Raw genomic sequence first — 21,488 nt, 5'->3', positions numbered from 1 at the left:
AGAGAGACAGCATGAGCAGGGGAGGGGCAGACACAGAAGCCGAAGCAGGCTCCAGACTCCGAGCTGTTAGCACAGAGCCCGACGCGGGGCTCGAACTCACGGAGTGTGAGATCATGACCTGAGCCGAAGTCGGGTGCTTAACCGACTCAGCCACCCAGGCGCCCCAAGACACTTCCATTCTTTAGGGCTCAGTTTTCTCACCTGTAAAGTGGGGATGACGATAATACCAGTGCCTACCCTAGAGGGTTGTGGGGAGGCACAGTTGACAGGTCTGGTGTGCAAAATGCTTAAACAGTGCCTGGCACAGTAACTCAAGAACAGAAAATATTGTTATGATCATGACTTTTATTGGTAGAAGAATCGAGGGAGAGTTGTACCATGTAGCATCTGGGGAGGGAATAATAAATGGAACTGAAAAATATCTACTGGGTTTGGCAACATGAAGGTCACTAGTACATTAAGGAATAACAATTCCAGGGAGGTTGTAGGTAGAAGTTCAATTGCCATGAGTGAATGGAAGGTAAGCAAATAAAGGCATCAGAATAGCAGAAAGAGGGACGCCTGGGTGGCTCAGTCGGTTAAGTGTCCAACTCTTGATTTCGGCTCGAGTCATGGTCTCGCGGTTCCTGAGTTGGAGGCCCGCGTTGGATCCCCTGCTTGGGATTCTCTCTCTCCGCCACCCCTGCACCTCTCTTGTGCGCTCTCTCTCTCTTTCTCAAAATAAATAAATAAAACTTTAAAAAAAGTAGCAAAACAATAGTACTGGGGCGCCTGGGTGGCTCAGTCAGTTAAGCATCCGACTTCGGCTCAGGTCGTGATCTCATGGTCCGTGAGTTCGAGCCCCGCATCGGGCTCTGTGCTGACAGCTGAGATCCAGGATCCTGTTTCAGATTCTGTGTCTCCCCCTCTCTCTGACCCTACCCTGTTCATGCTCTGTCTCTCTCTGTTTCAAAAATAAATAAACGTTAAAAAAAATAAAAAAAAAAAAAGCAATAGAACAGAAAAGTGAGACCAAAATCAAGTTCTGGTTTACATGGGAGTTTGCACATGTAAGTCAGCAGGGAATGGATGGACTATTCAGGAAATTGTGCTGGGAAAATAGGCCATCCGGGCTTCTGGGTGGCTCAGTCAGTTAAGCTTCCGACTCTTGATCTCTGCACAGGTCATGATCTCACTGTTCGTGAGTTCGAGCCCCTTGACGGGCTCTGTACTGAAGGTGCAGAACCTGCTAGGGCTCGGTCTCTTTCCCCCTCCCCCCTCAAAATAAATAATCTTTAAAAAAAAAAAAGAAAATAGGTCACCCTTTAGGAAAAAATAAAACGAGACCCTCCCACACAAACACTGGCCACAAAAATAGATTCCAGTTGGATTAAAAACAAATTCTAAAAATATAAGAGAAAATATAGGAGAATATTTTTATAGCTTTAGGGGTAGAAAATGCTTTTCTAATTGTGACACAATCCAAAAACCATATAAGAGAAGACCGACAGATTTAAACTTATTAAAATTAAAAAACCACCCTTTGTATTGAAAGATACTATAAACAAAAGTAAGAACAGACTACACACGGGGAGGAGATAATTGCAACCTATGCCACAGACAAAGGATCTTTCTTAATTGTAAAAAGTGCTTCTACAATTCAGTGAGACGCAGGTAATTGACAGAAGGGGCAACGTAAATGGCCAATTAACATATGAAATGATGCTCACCCAAGGTCACGGTGATTAGGGAAGGCAAAAGGAAACCATGAAATAGATCTTTCATCCATCAGATTTGCAAAAAATAAAAGATAAAAATGCAATGGCTGCTAACACCAGCTGATTTCATTTATGTTGCCGGGAATGTAAATTGATACAGATTTTTTTAGAGGGCACATATGGTGAGATCTGTCAAAATTTTCAATGCGAAAACCTTATGCTCCAGCAATTCCACTTTTAGGTATACAGCCTAGAGAAACGACTGCACACTTCATGACAAGTGTATTCACTGCAGCGCTGGATAGGGGAATAAAAAACTCTTTTAAACACTTTAAATTTCCACCAACAGAGCCACGAAGTGAGCCGTGGTACCGCCGCCCCAGGGCATTGTATTTGGCAGTTGAAAAGAATGTGGTAGGTCTGCGTAGACTCACAGGGACATGGCATTAAGTGAAAAGAGAAGTTACAGAATGAGACACAGATCGTGATGCCATTGGTATAAATCCACCTTTCACAATAAGACAGCAAACACATCCCCCCCCCCCCCCGCCCCGTATGAATGCACAGAAAAAAAGATCGGCAAGGAGAATCAACAAACTAGGAGAGGAGAGTGAGTACATGTATCGGTCACATAGTTAAAAATACATTTAGAACAGAGTGAAGTTTAAAAAAGGGAAGCAGATAAAGTGGGCGTACACCGCTCGTTTAAAAAGCTTTCCTGGACTGGGAGAAAGAGATAAGGCACTGTCTAGGGGGAGGCAAAGAGGTCAGGGGCGACTTCTTTTTTGTTTTTTAAAGTTTATTTTTTGCAGTCCTCTCTGCGCCCAACATGGGGCTCGAACTCACGACCCCGAGATCGAGAGTCGCATGCTCCTCCAACTGAGCCGGCTGGGCGCCCCATGGGTGATGTTTTTGAGGCAGAGAGAGAGATGATGATGATGATGATGGTGATGATGATGATGTTGAGGGCTTGAACAGGAGCAGAAGCTTTGAGGATGTGAGAGAAAGAATCCACAACACGGAGCAACTAAATCGTTCTGGGGGATCTAGCACGAGTTAGCCAACTGGCACACAGTGGGGATTCGGTACCTATTTGTCGAGTGAACGAAATCTATATTGATGGGAAACATAAAACAAAGAAAACCCTTCTGAGTGTTTACCTTTCAAGACCAAACGTATCCATCGAACGTGTCAGCTAGGATGCCGACGACGAGGGTAGACAATAGCCTACGACGTGCTGAGTGCAACGGAGATGAAGGTGTTGCTAAAAGAGTGGTTCACGGGGGCGCCTCGGTGGCTCAGTCGGTTAAGCGTCCGACTTCAGCTCAGGTCATGATCTCGCGGTCCATGAGTTCGAGCCCCGCGTCAGGCTCTGTGCTGGCTGCTAAGAGCCTGGAGCCTGTTTCGGATTCTGTGTCTCCCTCTCTCTCTGCCCCTCCCCCGTTCATGCTCTGTCTCTCTCTGTCTCAAAAATAAATAATCGTTTAAAAAAAAATTAAAAAAAAAAAAAAAGAGTGGTTCACGTCGTGAGTTATGGGGTTCGGCCCGGGCTGAAGGGCATGAGGCCAACAGGGGGCTGACAGCCAGTGAGATAACAGTGGTCAAGACCCCAGAGGACTCCATGAGGTGAAAGACCGGGTTTAGGAGGATCGGAGGGGCAAGGGGGTTGGAAAGATGTGAGCCTGTGGTCAGAGAGCGGGGTGTTAGAGGCAGGATGTCTTGGGTGAAGCTGGTCTGGCTAATGGTAAGGCATGGAGTTGGCTGCAGCAGGGGGAGGTGACAGTTGTGAAGTTCAGACAATCAAGGAATAAAGAGGCTAGAGGTTGATGGGTTGTCCGCAAGCACATTGCAGTCACCCAGAATGGGGACAAGGACTCTGGGTCAGGTGACACCAGAAGAGGGTGTCTGGGGGGCGGGGGCTGGTCGGTTAAGCGTCCGGCTCTCAGTTTCAGCTCCGGTCACGGTCTCACGGTTCGTGGGTCCGAGCCCTGCGTCGGGCTCTGTGCTGACAGCTCAGAGCCTGCTTAGGATTTTCTCTCTCTCCCTCTTTCTCTGCCCCTCCCCTGCGCGTGCTCTCTCTCTCTCTCTCTCTTAAAATAGACTTTTTTTTTTCTTTTTTAAGAGGAGGGTGGTGTGCGTGTCAAAAGGAGAAAGGGTTTTACACCGAGGTAGAGAGGAGTCCCAGTCCAGGAGTGGCACTGAGGGGCGGCACGAATGCCCACCCCGCTGACCCCAAAGCACACAGGCTGTGGGAGAACAAGCTGCCTGTGCTAGAGACGGCCACCAGGTACAGATGCCCTCAGGGTTGCGGCATCCTGGGGTGGGGGGGGGGCGCGGAATTAGGTTTCCATTAGGGCAAAGAGGTAGGCAAGTTCTCTGAAAAGGAAGATGACCTAGGCCAACACTGCTTACACTTTAATGTCACACACAAGGCCTTGAGGCTCTTGAGAAAATGCAGATTCTGGTCCTGTAGGTCTGGGTTGGGGACTGACTCTGCATTTCCAGCAAGCCTTCAGCTGATGCCCGTGCCTGCGGTCCAAGGACCTCATGCCCGAGTGGCAAAGCCGTAGGCAACTGTGTTTATCATGGCTCAGTGGTGGTGGTGGGGGGGGTAGGGTTCAAAGGGCATAGTGGGAGCGTGTTTACAGGACGAGAGCCGGGGTGGGGGTGGGGGTGGGGATGAGTCCAAGGAGGACAGAGCAGACTAGGGAGGGGGGTAGAGGGAAGAAGAGGTGCCTGCAGGGATGATGATAGACTGAATTAGCTGTTATCACTTTGGGCATTGTTCCAGTAGGCTTGACCTTGTGCCACCTTGGTTTTGCTGTCCGAGACGGTTGTGCTCAAGCACGGTGTCTGTGACCAGGCCTCGTGAGTCTCTGGCAGGGGAGGCTCGGTTGGCTGCGTCTGCACGGAGGACCGGCACACAGAGAATGCGTGTGCAATGCAGAGCAGGACACCAAAAGATGGCGCAGGATGGAATCTTCCAGACGGGCCAAGGTTTAAGGCAAGTGAGAAGAGTTATAGAGGCGGGAGATTCTGGTAGCAGTGAAGCTAGAGGGCAGTGTTTTTAACAAGGGACTGGTCGGGGTGCCTGGGTGGCTCAGTCGGTTGAGCGTCCGACTTCGGCTCAGGTCATGATCTCGCGGTCCGTGAGTTCATGCCCCGCGTCGGGCTCTGGGCTGACAGCTCAGAGCCTGGAGCCTGTTTCAGATTCTGTGTCTCCCTCTCTCTCTGAGCCTCCCCCGTTCATGCTCTGTCTCTCTCTGTCTCAAAAATAAATAAACGTTAAAAAAAATTTAAAAAAAAAAAGAAGGGACTGGTCAACAGTGTCAAGGAGGACGACCACTGAAAAGTGCTCGTTGAGAGGTAAAATCATTAGTTTTCTACACTATGTTTAAGAAACCCAAGGTCATCTGAAAAACAATTTTTTTAAGTTTATTTATTTATTTTGAGAGAGAGAGAGAGAGAGAGCGCGAGCGTGCACACAAATGGGGGAAGGGCAGAGAGAAAGAGAAACAGAATCCCAAGCAGGCTCTGAGCCATCAGCGCAGAGCCCGATGCGGGGCTCAAACTCACAAACTGTGAGTTCATGACCTGACCTGAGCTGAAGTCAGAGGCTCGACCGACTGAGCCGCCCAGTCGTCCCTCATAATCATAACTGTTTGAAAGTGAACCATTCAGTGCCATTTAATACATCCCCAGTGTCGCGCAGCCATCAGGTCTGCCTCGTTCCAAAACATTCTTATCCCCCCAGAATAACTCCCTTTCCCCTCTCCTCTTATTCCCTGGCAACTGCTATTCTGTTTTCTCTCCCTGTGACTTTGACTATTCTAGGCACGACATCTAAGTGGAATCGACAATGTTTGTCCTTTTGTGTCTGGTTTCTTTCACTTGAAGGGTGTTTTCAAGATTTGTCCCTACGGCAGCGCATATCAGTCTGTTCTTCCTTTTAGGGACTCAGTAACATCCCATTGTTTGGAGATCCAACATTTTATTCAGCCAGCCAGCGTTGATGGCCATTGGGTTGCTTTCACCTTTGGGCAGTTGTGAATAGCTCATTGTTCTTTTTCCACTCCCAGCTAGCTCCCTTGCCTTCTACCTACTGGAAATCTCCCCTGGACCATTACCTTTGTTATTCCTCTCTGGAATGCTCTTCTCCCAGATCCTTCATGGCTCTCTTATTTCCATTGGTGCTGCTCAAAGGTCACATTGCCAGGGAAGCCTTCCCGGTCACTTTTGTTTGTTTATTTATTTATTTATTTATTTATTAGCATTTATTCATTTTTGAGAGACAGAAACAGAGCACGAGAAGGGGAGAGGCAGAGAGAGAGGGAGACACAGAATCCAAAGCAGGCTCCAGGCTCCGAGCTGTCAGCACAGAGCCCGACGCGGGGCTCGAACCCACAAACTGTTAAGATCATGACCTGAGCCGAAGTCTGAAGCTTAACTGACTGAGCCAGCCAGGCGCCCCTCTCCTGGTCACTTTTTATCGCCATTATCTTATTGTCTTCACAGAACATATCACTATCTGAAAGGAGTAAGTAATAATGTCCAGGCAAGGAATTGTTTTGTGCTTTTGGCCTCCTTAGCTAGCCAGTGAGGCCTGGGGACTCATTCTCAGAATAACGGTCTTAAATGCCTAAAACACGACTCTTATACTAAAAATACAGTTCCCGAAATGTTTTCGAATTGTGACTTAGTAATCCACGTCCTTCTTTATTAGTTCCTAGAATATCTATACACAGGTCCACAACTCTCATCATTTAGAAGGTGTGTAAGTATAAAGGCTATTTTGAGATATTTGCAACAACTGCAATAGGAAATCAACATATCGGTGATTTCCATTGACTGTGAAATCACACGTGCTGCTCAAATTCCTGTAGCTCGTTACGTACCCTTGTGCCTGAAGAAATTGCTAAGCTTTCGGGAGAGCTTAGTGGCAACGAGGTGGTTCTTTTCCTACCCCAAGTTCGTGGATCCTATGAATTCTATCCATAGGCCCCTTGGAGGTCCGTGGACCCCAGATGAAGAGCCTGTGCCCTAAAACATGAGTGACGATGAGGGGTGGGTTATGTTGGCGATGGGTTTTGGAGGAGATGGAAGAGATTGTAGGGAGGCGGGGAATGACGAGCAAGAAGAAAGGTGCCCTCTCCGCCCCTCCACAGAGCTCGGGTGTGAGAGATGTAGAACTGTCCAGCTGAGGTTTATGAGGGAAGCCGCGTCTTTGAAGGGGAGTCGGGTGTCACCCAGGAGAAGGGAACGTTTGTGCAGAGACTGTCTCCGGGAGTAAGGGGTTTTGTTTATCATGGACTGGAGACCAGTGAGCACAGCAGAGTGGGGTGGAACACTTACTCTGTTCCAGATCAGCATGCTGGACACCGAGGACACACAGGTGAGTAAGACAAAGGTAGATCACCCCTTCAGGATTAGTCTAAGCCGAACGCTGTGGGTTCATTGCCTGGTTTGGCTGGTCTGATCCAGGCACCGCTTCGGGGACCCCTAAGAGCCTGACGCAGGAGCTGAAAGAGAGGCCCAGGGTATTACCAGGGACCGGGGTGGGGGGTAGAAAAAGCTCAAAATGCACTCTTTCCGCTCCTTTCATAGAACCAAAAAAATCAAGTAAAAAAAAAAAAGAAAAAGAAAAGAGTTATATAATGGAGACAAATGAGCCCATCACCCAAAAGTTAATTAGATAAGTCTAAGGGATGCACCAGCCCCCCCCACTCCTAATTCTTCAAGAACCTTCTAAGGATGTCTGCAACCAAGAGATTCTTGGATGCTGTTACCCTTCAGAATGATGTTTGGCTCAGAAGGATCAAAGGAAGAAAAAAAAGGATCTTATTTTTAGATTGTTCTCTGGAGCTCCAGAGATACCTTGCATGGATCTCTCCTCTGTATGTGGCTCTCAGAATCTAGGATTTGGTGATTCTTTTTTTTTTTTTTTAAAGCTATTTTCCCTTCTCTACCGGGGGATCTTTCAAAAAGGCTCAAGTTGGGGGCCTCCTGCAGGTGGGAAGCGTTGGCCGGTCCCCACACCCACTTTGATCACGTTTCCATCAAGCAGTGGGATCTGCAAACTCAGTTCCCTGGGGCTGGATGACAAACTTCTTCTAGCTTGAAGGGAGGAAGCCCCGGACACCGCAGACAGACCGGGAGATCAGAGAGACAGATCAGAGAGACGGGGAGATAGCAGAGGCAAAGCCGAAGCAAAGCTGACCTAGTTAGAGCAGAAAGAGGCTGCAGGGGCGGCAGGAGTGGCCTGGGAGAAAAGAGACGAGCTTCCCAGGACAGGGAGGAGCAGAGGGCTGGCTCTTGTTTAAGACGCCCTGGCAGGACTTGGGGTCATAAAGGGGATTCTGCGTGGAGACTCAGTGAGCTCTGTGTGTGTGTGTGTGTGTGTGTGTGTGTGTACGTACATGTGTGGAGGGTGTGGAGGGGAGTGTCTTTACCAAATTTTGTCCAAATGCTTAGGTTTTAAAGTCACGCTCTTGAAGGAAATGAGAACCAGAAAACTATCTGGCCCTCGGGGGAGCCTCGTAGGCAGTGCCATGAACCCAGCAAGACTGAGCAGAGCCCAGAGCCTTCTGCCAACATTCCCCGTCCTGGCCACCCCCTGGGACCCAGCTCCCATACTAGGCGCTGGGGGGAGACGGAGGAAGCAAAGACAGGGGACCCAGTCTGGAGTGCGATCAGCACCTCCCTGACCCCCAGAGATGCCCGTGAGCGCCACACTGCATCGGGGCCCCATGGGGGACAGAGACGTGCCCGTCGTGGTCTCTGCCCCTCAGAGGGACGCAGTCTATTTGAGGGAACGGTGATCCTCGTGAAGCAAGAGTAAGCGATCTGAGGTCGCAGAAGGGGTTTCTGGCAGAGGCGGGGAAGGCCGTGTGGGAGAGAAGGTGGACATTCCATGGCTCCTGAGGTCTGGGAGGGCAGGATTGGGACGAGAAGAGAGAAGTGGGGCATTCCAGAGTGAAGGTACACGGATAGGCCTAAGTTTGGCTCCTGCTCGGACCAAGGAGGTGGCCGGCCTGACGGGATCGGGGGCCCATTGAAGGGAGATGGAGAAACCTAGCAGGATGTGCAGAGTCAGATTACCGAGGGCATTTTCAACTTCTAAAAGGGACTGGATCAGGGCGCCTGGGGGGCTCAGCCGGTTGAGCGTCCGACTTCGGCTCGGGTCACGATCTCACGGTTCGTGAGTTCGAGCCCCGCGTCGGGCGCGCCGCTGTCAGCCTGGCAGCGTAGAGCCCGCTTCGGATCCTCTGTCCCCCTCCCCCGCCCCTCCCCCGCTGTGTTCTCCCCCGAATAAATAAATATTAAAAACTAAACTAAGATAAAAGGGGCTGGATCGAAAGCCCAGCTTTGGCAGCCGTCAGGCCATTTCCCTGCTCCCCCCCTTTAGCTACAAGCCTATCGTGGAATTCATCGACGCCCAGTTCGAGGCCTACCTGCAGGAAGAGCTGAAGATCCGCAGGGTCCTGCACGCCTACCATGACTCCCGAATCCACGCCTGCTTGTACTTCATTGCCCCCACGGGTCATTCCCTGAAGTCTCTGGACCTCGTGACGATGAAGAAGCTGGACAGTAAGGTGCGGGGGCAGGGGCGGGGGCAGGTGGGAAATCTAGCTTACCGGTCTCTTGTGCAACGCGGATGCCAGATTCCGGGAGAGGATTTGTGGCCTCCTTCCCCTCTCCTTCATTCCCTGTCCCTCAGACGGTGTCCCAGAAAGATGGTGTCATGGACCCAGGGCCCGTGTTGTGCGCTTCGCGATCTGTTTTGCCAGCGCTGGGCGTGGGTTTATCCTGAGCCGTCTTTCGGCCCTGATCCCTCTTGGTTAGGAGAAGGCTGGATACAGGCAAGGCGGCCGGCTGGGTCTAGGGGGCTCAGCCCTTGGCAACGGAAAGGTGTTTTTCCTTTGCTCTAGTATTCACCGGCCTGTCCTAGGGTCAAACGTGCAAAACTTGACTTTGAGAGTTACTGTTCTCTATGATCCGTCATTATTTCAACAGTGACCGCTGTTGCTTGTCAAATCCTCGTCCTATGCCACTCCCGTGCGGGGACCTCATGGAACATCTCCTTGGATTCCCACAACTCTGTAGGCAAATGCTATCATCCCCCATTTACAGAAGGGAAAACTGAGGCTCTAAGAGACTAATGACTTGCCTGTTGTCATATAGCCAGCTCCCGGCAGCATCTAGATTCGAACTCGGATCTGTGACACCAAGTTATATGATCTCCATTCCGGAGAAAGGTGGGGGGGGGGGGTCAGGCACGTCCCGCTTTAAGAGAAACTGGAAAATGTAAGTCCCACACCAGATTGGACAAGAATTCTTCATGTGAAAGGATTATTTCCTTTCCGAAAGAATCGATGCAGGATTCTTTTTTTTTTTTTTTTTTTTTTAACGTTTATTTACTTTTGAGACAGAGAGAGACAGAGCATGAACAGGGGAGGGGCAGAGAGAGAGGGAGACACAGAATCCGAAACAGGCTCCAGGCTCTGAGCTGTCAGCACAGAGCCCGACGCGGGGCTCGAACTCACGGACTGTGAGATCATGACCTGAGCCGAAGTCGGAGGCTTAACCGACCAAGCCACCCAGGCGCCCCGGTGCAGGATTCCTTAAAAAAAAAAAAAAATACATTTCCTCCCTGACATTTCATATGTGCCTGGCACTGGGACCAGTACGTGAGATGCAATATTTTATTTTCCTCCTTCCAGTAATCCAGGGTGGCAGATACTATTATTCCCATTCACTCATGAGAAAACTGAGGCACAGAGAGCCTAGTAGGTTGCTCCGGGTCAGACAGCTTGTGATAGGTCTACGATTTGGACCTAGCTCTCTCTGACTCCAAGAAATTTTCACTTTACAAAAGTCTAATTTATATGCGCTATTTACTAGCACCTCGGCGCTGAAAACCGACATTCAGCTATGATCAAAACAGGAGTAATTTTTTTCATTTTTTTGCAGCACCGAGCTCGCCAACCCGTGACTAACTGCCTGCTCTGGAAATGTCATCATGCCCTGCATGTCCTGTACAGGGCAGCAGAGAGCCACGCGCTGGTGGCCTGGTGGCTGGGTTGGGTTTAAGTAGGCAGCCTTTGGCAGGTGTGTCTATGGGGACCAGGTGAAAAGCGACAAGGGGGATCTGCTCTGTCTGCTGTCCCACCTTGGCTTTGACCTCCCCTCAACCAGCCTCCTGAATAGACTTCAAGAAAGGTGCCTGCAGGGTCCAGTCCTTTCACCTAGCACCGGAAACTGGCGGCAATCTCCAGAGGTTCTCCTAAGGCAAAGTGCCGAGCGGGCAGAGTTCATCTTCCAAGTGTAGGGCTCCTTTCGGGGCCCAAGCACCACCCACGCTGCCGCACCGGAGCCTGCTGGCAGGAACGCCTGTGGTCTCCGTGCGAGCCTGAGCTTGGGTGTGCCCTGTCTCGCGAAGGCATGTGCATTTCACGATTCTTTACTTTCCAGCAGCAGAAGCCTTGTGCCTTCTTGGAGTAATTTCAAGGAGCAGGGTTCAGGTGGATTGAACTTCGGGGTGGCCCTGGGCCCTCCCCCTGCTGTCTGAAATCAGACATGTCTACTTGCTTGCTTTATGCGGAAACTAACCGTGGAACTCGGGCAGTATAACCCTTTTTGCATGAAGACTCGATCAGACTGTAACTGAGAGGGTCTCCTTCATCCAGCCGGGTTGGTCCATAAGTTTGCTGCCAGAAGGGGGCTGGGGGTGCATCTTTACCGAGCTCTGCCCTGCCTGCCCTCCCTGCCGTCACCCGAGTGGGTGGGTCACCGTCACAGTGACTGGGGCTAGCCTGCACTGGATAGGTTGGGACAATTCACTGTTAACAAGGAGTGGCCACCTCCCCCGTCATCAACCACAGATTCTCAGCTGTCATCCTTCTGCTTTGAATCACCCGAGCAGTGGGGTCCCTCAGTGGCTCAGTCGGTTAAGTGTCCCACCTTGGCTCAGGTCATGATCTCATGGTTCATGGGTTCAAGCCCCGTGCCGGGCTCTGTGCTGACAGCTCAGAGCCGGGAGCCTGCTTCGGATTCTGTGCCTCCCTCTCTCTCTGCCCCTCCCCTGCTCGTGCTCTGTCTCTCTCTGTCTCTCAAAAATAAACGTTAAAAAAAAAAAAAGGAATCACCCAAGCAGTGCTATTGATATTAAGATATCACACAGCTCATGAGCTTGGGTCTGAGCTGGTTAAGACTATGGGTTTAGGAATAAGGTTAAACTTGGATCTGGATCCCAGTTCTGCTACTTACCTGCTCTGTTGCCTTGGACAAGTTACTTAGCCTGTCTGTGCCTCAACTTCTCATTGTAAAACGAGAGGGTTGTTGTCAGGATGAGTTGGCTTAATCCATGTAAAGCACTTAGTTCAGTACTCAGCACTTAGCAAACAGCACCCATTGTCATTTATTCTATTGTAACCTGGCTACAGAGGTGGCCAGTCCTAGACCATTGGTTTGAGCTGTTCCTTCTGACAGCTGGTGGAGGTCCTCTGTCACGCTATCAGCCACAGATCACCAGCAGTGATCCCACTTTGCTCCTTCCTTCCCTAGGTGAACATCATCCCCATCATTGCCAAATCAGATGCCATTTCTAAGAGTGAGCTAACGAAGTTCAAAATCAAAATCACCAGTGAACTTGTCAGCAACGGGGTTCAGATCTACCAGTTCCCGACAGATGACGAGTCCGTGGCAGAGATCAATGGAACCATGAACGTGAGTTCAACAGGGGTTCAACTTTCTGACCATTTGCTGTTTATTTGTATTATTATTATTTTTACAAACTAGCCATTAGACATCCCTGTCCGTTTTAGTGTCGTCAACTCTCGATCATCTGAGTCTCAGGGGTTTGTGAGGAAGGATCCAGAACCAAAACAGCTCCTCTCCCCTAGTGGTGGCTGCTTGAAAGCCTCAGAGATGTAGAGATTAATTGCCAGAGACCGAGGGAGGGAAAGGGCAACTTCAGGAAGAGTCTGGAGCCGGGAATTTGAACCTCTCCGGCCACCCTCCTCTTTGATGCCGCCTTGGTCTAAGCCAGCCCCCACGGGACCGCCAGAAAGGCAAACGGTCTTCATCTCTGACCCAAACAATGCCATGGCAACCACGGCCAAAAAGTTGGCTTGCTCCCGAGACTGCAGGATAATCCGTACTCGGAGAACGGAGCCCTCTGCCCCCAGGAGGAAAAATGACATATAGCCTCCGATTTGTCTGGTGACTAGAGAAATGTTCTTTTTAAGTTTCGGGGTTATGCTTTGCTTTATTAAGTGTGAATGAATCAAAAAAACCACCCCGACTTGCCATCTTTCCTCTCCTTTCTCATTTCCGCCCCCCGCCCCCAACTGGAGGAATGAGTAACGAGGGACGGCGGGGAGTCCTCGTGCTTCTTTACAACGTGTTGATGCTGTTGCTGTGAAATCTTCAATGTTGTGATTTCAAGGAGACAGCTAATGGCTTTCAGAAAGCCTCTGCTTTGGGAACAGATTTTTTTTTCCTCCCTGTTGAGAGGCATCAGTTTTTCCTGATGACATAATGCCTGGGTATAGCCAAACTCAGGAAAGCCTGGTAATAAAAGCCGTTTTTAGAAAACTTTCCTGCCGCCGCTGCCCCCAAGTTATCATTATGGCATCAGCTGCCCACCTCCTATGAACTGGCCAACAAATGAGCGTAGCGGGGCGGTAAATCATTGTCTCCGCCTGACTTCCTGCCCATCCGTACACCTGAGATATGTTCGTGACGAGGAGTCCCTCATCATCTCTGACAAATCTGGCCCTGAGAGCGAGGCTCTGTGGCTTGTGATGGGCGGGGTTCTATCCTCTGACCGATCTGAGCAGGAGAAAGAAGGGGGGGCGGTGAACAGACAGATGGGTGCTTATTCTCTCAAGCAGTCAGGGCGTGTTGATGGAAGCCAGGCTCTGTCATGAGAAAACCTGAAAGGGTGCCTGGCCTGCAGAACGAGGGGAGCCTAGAGAGAAGGGTCATGTGGTGTCACTGGCCCTGATGTCCGGAAACATTCAGTCACCTCAGAGCATCAGGCCCCGTAGATAATGTTCAAACTTGGGTTCCCTGCTGGGGCGCCTGGGCGGCTCAGTCGGTTAAGCGTCCGACTCGTGGTTTCGGCTCAGGTCGTGATCTATCGGTTTGAGAGCCTGCTTGGGATTCTCTCTGTCTCCCTCTTTCTCTCTGCCCCTGCTGTGTGTTCCCTCTCTCTCTCGCTCTCTCTTTTTCAAAATAAATAAAATGAACTTTAAAAATTATTATTATTTAAAAGAATTTTTTTTTTTTAATTTTTTTTTTCAACGTTTATTTATTTTTGGGACAGAGAGAGACAGGGCATGAACGGGGGAGGGGCAGAGAGAGAGGGAGACACAGAATCGGAAACAGGCTCCAGGCTCCGAGCCGTCAGCCCAGAGCCCGACGCGGGGCTCGAACTCACGGACCGCGAGATCGTGACCTGGCTGAAGTCGGACGCTTAACCGACTGCGCCACCCAGGCGCCCCTAAAAGAATTTTTTTAATGTTCATTTATTTTTGAGGGAGCGAGAGAGGGGCGGAGAGGGAGGGAGACACAGAATCCGAAGCAGGCTCCAGGCTCTGAGCTGACAGCACAGAGCCCGACGTGGGGCCCGAACTCACGAACCGGGAGATCATGACCTGAGCTGAAGTGGGATGCTCCACCCACTGAGCCACCCAGGTGCCCCTAAACTTAAAAAAATTATTTAAAAAAACCCTTGGGTTCCCTACAGCTACCTACAGGTAGCTTTCAGGCTTGCGGTTTGCTTTGCTAAGAACAAACAAGGTAAAGAGTTCCCCGCAATCTCGACGCATCCCCCAAAACGACCTCTCACTCCTTTGCGGGTCAGGAGTGACAGTCATTTGGGGCTCAGCTTCAAGGTTGGAAACTTCTCACGCTCTGAAGCCGCGGTTCTCAGCCACGCTGCTGTGGCTTCGAAGAGGTTCTGGGTCATTCCTTATAAGCGTACCAGTGTTTCACTTTGAAAAACTAAATTTGAGCGGCTTTAGGGTTATCCCTATAATAACACCACTCAGCACCCATTCCCCGACATCCCGCTATGCTTTTTTGAGCGGGAAAGCACAGGCCTGGACTTGGGCAATGCCCACGGGAGGGGGGCATGCATGTGAATGCCCCTTGTGAGGGGCAGAAAGGGTGGGGAGTGGCTGCTCTGAAATACATACACGGGATTGCTCAGCCTGTCGGCCACCGGAACAGCCATGTCGAAAGCCCCCAAGGTCTTCAGACAAGCTGTGGTGTACGGGGCCGTGTCATCAGAAACCCGGGCGTGGGTGGCAGGAGGGATGGGTGCTGGCCTTTCAATCCTGGATTTGACTCCAGCCCCATAGCCTCAGCCACCCCAGCCAGTTGTCACGGGGACTGGTTTGGAGGAAGTAGAAGAAGCCTCTTGCCTAAGTGGAGAAGAGTGTGCGGCCATCCCGCCGCTCCCCGCTAGGGATTTTCACGGCAGGAAATAAGAGTAATGAGGTCACATCCTCCGCCTTGGCTTATGGGTGGGTCTGAGAAACCACTTCAGATTGGGGGTCGGCGAGAGAAGGGCGTTGAGAGGTCTGGCTGCCCGCCGCTTTCAACCCTTGCTCTGCTAACTCTCAGGGTTGTGGACGTGAATACTAAAAATTGCGGGGCGCCTGGGCGGCTCAGTCGGTTAAGCGTCCGACTTCGGCTCCAGTCGTGATCTCGCGGTTCGTGAGTTCGAGCCCCCTGTCAGGCTCTGTGCTGACAGCTCAGAGCCTGGAGCCCGCTTTGGATTCTGTGTCTCCCCCCTCTCTCTGCCCCTTCCCCAGTCATGCTCTGTCTCTCTCTCAAAAATAAAATGAACATTAAAGAAATTGTGGTTTACGTACACAATGGAATACTACGTGGCAATGAGAAAGAATGAAATCTGGCCTTTGGTAGGAACGTGGATGGAACTGGAGGGTGTGATGCTAAGTGAAATAAGTCATACAGAGGAAGACAGATACCATATGTTTCCACTCTTATGTGGATCCTGAGAAACTTAACAGAAGACCATGGGGGAGGGGAAGGAAAAAAAAAGCTAGGGAGGGAGGGAGCCAGACCATTAGAGACTCTCAAAAACTGGGAATAAACTGAGGGTTGATGGGGGGTGGGACGGAGGGGAAAGTGGGTGATGGGCATGGAGGAGGGCACCTGTTGGGATGAGCACCGGGTGTTGTATGGAAACCAAGTCGACAATAAATTTCATATTAAAAAAAAAGAATTTTTTAAAAAAAATACTAAAAATTGCTACGTTGTTCACATTGACAGTTGTTCTCTGAATGGCTCAAACCACAGCCAGGGGCCAGGAAATAAGCCCAGCTACTTGACTCGGCTCAGTTGGCTGGCCATCTGTGAGGTCTTGGGTTTGGCTCCCCCAAAGGCACACGACCCCGGTGAGGGCACGTGGGTGACGTCACCAGTAGGGTCGCAGGGAGACCCACAGCCGGCAGCCTCTCCCTTCTCCTGAGGCGGCAGTGCCATTTCCAACGTTGGCGCGTCCTTTGGCGAGCATCACCAGTCAGAGCCTGAAATGGGAAATCTTGTCCACCCTGGGAGGGAGCCACTCCTGATCGGGTTATTATCAGACAAGGAATAAACGGTCCTGACAGTCTCCATTTCACCAGGCTGAGGCGAACGGTCATCCAGCCTCCCGAGCGTAATGGTTGTACTGGAGCAGGAATAGAACAATTCGTGCCAATTGGATCATCAAACACTTTATTTTTTTAAGTTCGGTTAGGATCCTACTTTTTTTTTTTAATTTTTAAAGTTTATTTATTTTGAGAGAGAGAGAGAGGGCACAAGCTGGGGAGGGGCAGAGAGAAGGAAAGACAGAACCTCAAGCCGGCTCTGCACCCTGAGCGCAGAGCCCGGGGTGGGCCTCGAACTCACAAACCGTGAGATCGTGACCTGAGCCGAGATCAAGAGTCGGATGCTTACCTGACTGGGCCACCCAGATGCCCCACACCAAGTACTGTAAAACATACGGAGAGGAATTTAGGGTAGACACGAGGTGAATCTGAGAACAGACTCCCAAGAGGAGGCTTGAGAGTATCTCTTGCGTTTCCTGGGACTAGGGCTTCTGACACCTGGGGGGCAAATCTGCCCGTGGTTCAGCCACCGCACCATCTTGTGGCCTTCAGAGTCTCCTCCCTGGGCCCCCACATACAAAGTGCCACCCCCGGGAGTGTGGTTGGTTGGTTTAGCGTCTCCCTGCTCTGCTAGACTTCCTCCTGGTTGTCAAAGCCACCGGGCTCTCAAGAGTGGCAGAAGGAGAGCCAGACAGAGCCCGGCCCGTGATTCCCTGCCCTTCATGGTTAACTGGCTTCCAGCGGATGCCATCTAAGCCAGGAGGCAGGGCGCAGGCTCCTGTGGGTGGCTGGGAGAGGCTGGCAGCTAAAGCGCCGTGTCCTTCCTGCCCCCCAGGAAGATTTGGGCCTGGGACTTAGGGACCTAGACAGGTCGCTTCCCCCAAATCACGAATGGGGTGTATGATAACCGCCCAGTAGTGCTGTTGAGACAAGCCAGTGAAATCTGCCTGGGGGCCCTCGGAAGTGATACCCTTGCATATACTTATCTGGACAGACTTGGATGCCAGTTGCAAAGTGTGCTGTGGGAAGTCTCAGGAGCCCTCTGAAGCTGCCTTGGCGGGGGCTGTGTCTTGGAGCCGGGACAGATAAAATGACAGCGCTGTAAGGCAGAGGGGAAGCAAGTGACCCCATCATTCTAACTAACAGTGTCTTGTGGAGATAAAAATAACAGGCCCAAGGGAATAAAAACCTGACGTTTTTTATGCCTTTATTCTCTTCTTGGTGTTTTTTTTTTTTTTTCTCCTTTCCTCTAGAACCCAGAGAAGTCCCTCCCACTTGACATGCCCTTCTCCATCACTTTCAGCTGAGAGCCGGGGGTGCGTGAGAAAGATACGAGGCGGTTCTCTTTCTCACCTCCTCCCTCGGTCTAGCCCTCAGGCATCGCCGCCCTCTGGCACTTTTGTGTCACGTGGCTGAAGCTTTGGAACCTCTTCTGTGCAAGAGAGACAGCATTTCCCCAGAAAGTGTTGGAGGGTGGATTTGAGGTTCCCAACATGTCTTGGGGCCCTGAGTGGGAATGAATTGTGCCCCGATGTCCCTCCTACAAAGCCGGGTGGCAGAAGTCAGGGAGGCTCTGGCCCTTGGGCAGGGTTTTCAGGACTTCATTGCCCCCTGAATTTTTCCAGAATTGAACTGCTTCTTATAATCTGGCCTTGCCCGGCCAAGTTCACCCCAGGGTTTAGAGTGCTCAGCCCATCTGCTGCTCGAACCCCCTACATGGGAGTGGCAGACCAGTGGTGGGCTTTGAAGCCAGATAGACCCTGGGTTCCGTCCCTGGCTCTGGTCCTTACTACGGTGTCTCTGCTGGGAACTGGGCCTCAGTTTCCTTCTCTATAAAATGGGGATAATAATACCTAACTTCACAGTGCTGTTGGAAAGATTCAATTGTTACTACCTCCTCTGTGAAGCCCGCTTAGATTTCACGAAGTCAGCTGCTCCCTCCTCTGTTCCTGAAGCTCTTGAATCTCTGTTTATAATCTAGACTTTACTGTAGTATTATTGCTGGCATGTCTTTCTCCCCTACCAGACTGTGCGCTCTCCAGGGGCAGGCTCTGAGCCTTCTCAACGTGGTACTGCTAATGCCTAGCACATAGCAGGGGCTCAGTAAATATTTGTAGAATGCATGAGGAAGCAAATGAGTCCAAATATCTGAGACTGAGGCCTATTTCTCCAAGCAGGCCAAGGAAGCTTCCCCCAGCGGACTTTTACTTGTCTGTGTAAAGCCCTTTGGGGTAAAGCCCCACCCAGGATCACCTGGTTTGTAAACACTATTTTAGTCAGTGGCTCCACTTGGCCAGTGGTCCCGGCACTTGTAACCTGGCCAGCTCCCTAGGAGACAGGGCGCTGTGTTCCCCAAGCTCCACGCTACCAGTTGGGGTCAGCTGCCTTTTCTCTGACCTACAAAACCTTCAGCAAGCGGACCTAGGTCCTCATTACCCCTGCAAGCACCACGCTCATACCCCTGGGTGTACTTTGTCTTTCTTTCCTCCCTACTATTTTCATGGCCCTGCTACTGCCATTCATGGAGTGTTTATTAAGCACCTACTATGTGCGGGCACGGGACCATACATTTGAACCTTTGGTCATATTCTGTCTTAGACGAGTCTGGGTATGAAAGTCAGGTGCCCCCAACAAGATTGTAAGCTCCTAGAGGGTGAGGGAGTGTGTCTTCTACTTCTTTTGCCTCCCTTACAGCACCTAAAACAGAACCCAGCACAGTCATGGGCATGTGGGAAAATACCTGTGGACTTGACTTCTAGGCTCAAGAGTTCAGTGTGAGCTCTTGCTCCGGGGAAGGATGAGAACAAGGAGTATACAGCTCAGTCACCGGTATGTACCGGTTTCCAGGGGCTCTCACCCTCTGGGAGGGGGCGGTGATCCTAGCCCCCTCGGTCCCCTTGAGCCTCTCTATCCACACGTAGGTGCCTCATCCCACTCCCCCATCTTCCAAAGGCTTTCCCCATCAGCACCTGTGAATTCTGAATAACAAGCTAATCGTTGTATCTGCTCATTATTCTCCTTATTTTCCACCTTCGCGTGTTCTGTAATGCATTCAGCCATGTCAATATCACCTGCTGTGAATTTCTGAACAGGAGAAGCCTGGGTGAGGCCTCTTATGCCCACACAGCTCAGAGCTTAAGAAATGCCTCTTGGGGCACCTGGGTGACTCAGTCTGTTAAGCATCCAACTTCAGCTCAGGCCATGATCTCACGTGTTCGTGAGTTCAAGCCCTGCGTCAGGCTCTGTGCTGACAGCTCAGAGCCTGGAGCCTGCTTCGGATTCCGTGTCTCCCTCTCTCTCTGCCCCTCCTCTGCTTGCACTCTGTCTCTCACTCAAAAATAAATAAATGTTTCTTAAAAATTAACAAAAAAGAAATGCCTCTTGATGACGACAGGAAGGGACACCACGGTATGAGGGCCCGAGGCCCCAGAGCCAGGCAGCAGTCGTATGGAGGGACGCTCGGTGCCTTTCCCCTGGAGCTCTGAGCTTTGGTTTGCCTTCTTTTGCAGGCGCACCTGCCGTTTGCTGTCATCGGCAGCACAGAAGAACTCAAGATAGGCAACAAGATGATGAAGGCACGGCAGTATCCTTGGGGCACGGTGCAAGGTGAGTGAGTCTCCAGGAGACGGGGACAAGGGAGCCCCTACCGTCTGCATCTTTGCTTGTCTCCAGCCTCTGTGTGACCAGTGTCTAACTCGTCCCGGGTCTCTACCCATTCGGCTTGGGCTTCAAACAGCCACAGGCAAGCTCTGGCCCCATACCTCGATTCTCTGCCATGAGCCAGCTCTCTTTGTCTCTAATGGAGAAAGCGTTCCCAAAACAAAAACAAATGTACAAGGTGAAGCAAGGTAAGGAGCGTGCCAAGGAAGCGTGTGTGTTGGCCCGAGTGTACCAGGAGATGTACCAGAATATAGCAAATGATTAACAAACAACCCAGATACCCGTCCAAAACAGATTGGATGAGCTGCAAAGCGTTCCTATCATGGGATATTAGACAGTGGTGACAACGCATGGGTTACAGTTACTTCTACATAAATGAATCTCAGAAACATAACGTGGGATTAAATAAATCATAGAAGAATACATGATGCCATTTATATGAATTCCGGAAGTAGACAAAACTAAACAAGGTAAATATATTTTTAGGAATTCATACGTAAGTGCCAAAACTATAAGGAAAAATGAAGGATGATAAAGCGCAAAGTCGGGATAGTGCTTAAGTCCCGTTTCAAGACCAGGAAGGGACACGAGGTGTGGGTACTATTTCACCTGGGGTGTACATACATTGGGATTCATTTTTACTTCTTTATTTCGGTATATATAGGATTATTTTACAATTTAAAAACTGATGTATTAGGGTGCCTGGGGTGGCTCAGTTAAGCGTCCGACTTTGGCTCAGATCATGATCTCACGGTCCGTGGGTTTGAGCCCCACGTCAGGCTCTGTGCTGATAGCCCAGAGCCTGGACCCTGCTTCAGATTCTGTGTCTCCCTCCCTCTCTCTCTCTCTGCCCTCCCCCACTTGTGCTCTGTCTCTCTCTGTCTCAAAAATAAATAAACATTTAAAAAAAAAACAAACCCAGACGTATTGTGGGGCACCTGGTTGGCTCGGCCGCTTGAGCATCCGACTCTTGATTTTGGCTCAGGTCATGATTCCAGGGTCGCGGCATCGAGCCCCGCTGAGCGTGGAGCCTGCTTAGGCTTCTGTCTCTCTCCTCCTCTGCCCCTCTCCCCCACTGGTGCTCTCTCTGTCTCTAAAAAAAGAGCCCAGATGTATGTACACTCAGGAAACTTCCTTTTGTGGTCTGCCTGACACGTTGTATGTAAGTCGTCCCTGGGGCTAGTCAGTTCTGTGGATAAAGCAAGGCCTAGGCCACTGCCATGGGTGGAAGGGGTGTCTGGTCCTCCAAGTCTTCAGCTGTAAGCTGGGTCTCTGAGCACGGGGGCACCGTGTGCCAGAGGGACGCTGATTCACAGTACACTTGTCCCTGCCACTGAGCAAACAACAGAAAGAGGGTGGGAAGTTGTCCACCCCCATACAAGGCTGGCATGCTTTAGGGCGCACCAAAGACCCTCCAGTGATAGCTGGATTTTCCGTAGATAGGACAAGACTGGTTATCAGAGCTGTGCTAGGTTGTGGTCCTTCTCTGCCATTTGGGGCTGAGATC

The 21,488-nt window shown here is 50.7% G+C and overlaps 1 protein-coding gene across 7 annotated transcripts in view; it reads left to right on the top strand.

Annotated features, from left to right (window-relative positions):
- Positions 1-21,488, top strand: part of SEPTIN6 (septin 6) — a 67,590-nt gene that overhangs the window by 26,694 nt on the left and 19,408 nt on the right. For all 7 annotated transcript variants that reach the window (XM_042973730.1, XM_042973732.1, XM_042973729.1 and 4 more), the window contains exons 4-6: positions 9,103-9,289; positions 12,261-12,422; positions 19,831-19,927. In XM_042973730.1, the coding sequence (XP_042829664.1) occupies positions 9,103-9,289; positions 12,261-12,422; positions 19,831-19,927 (446 nt within the window). The remainder of the gene's footprint in view (positions 1-9,102; positions 9,290-12,260; positions 12,423-19,830; positions 19,928-21,488) is intronic.

The sequence above is a fragment of the Panthera tigris genome, chromosome X (assembly GCF_018350195.1).
Source record: "Panthera tigris isolate Pti1 chromosome X, P.tigris_Pti1_mat1.1, whole genome shotgun sequence".
NCBI classification, from domain to species: Eukaryota; Metazoa; Chordata; class Mammalia; order Carnivora; family Felidae; genus Panthera; species Panthera tigris.
The sequence above is the reverse complement of the archived record's forward strand: the minus strand, read 5'-3'. Positions and strand labels throughout refer to the sequence as shown.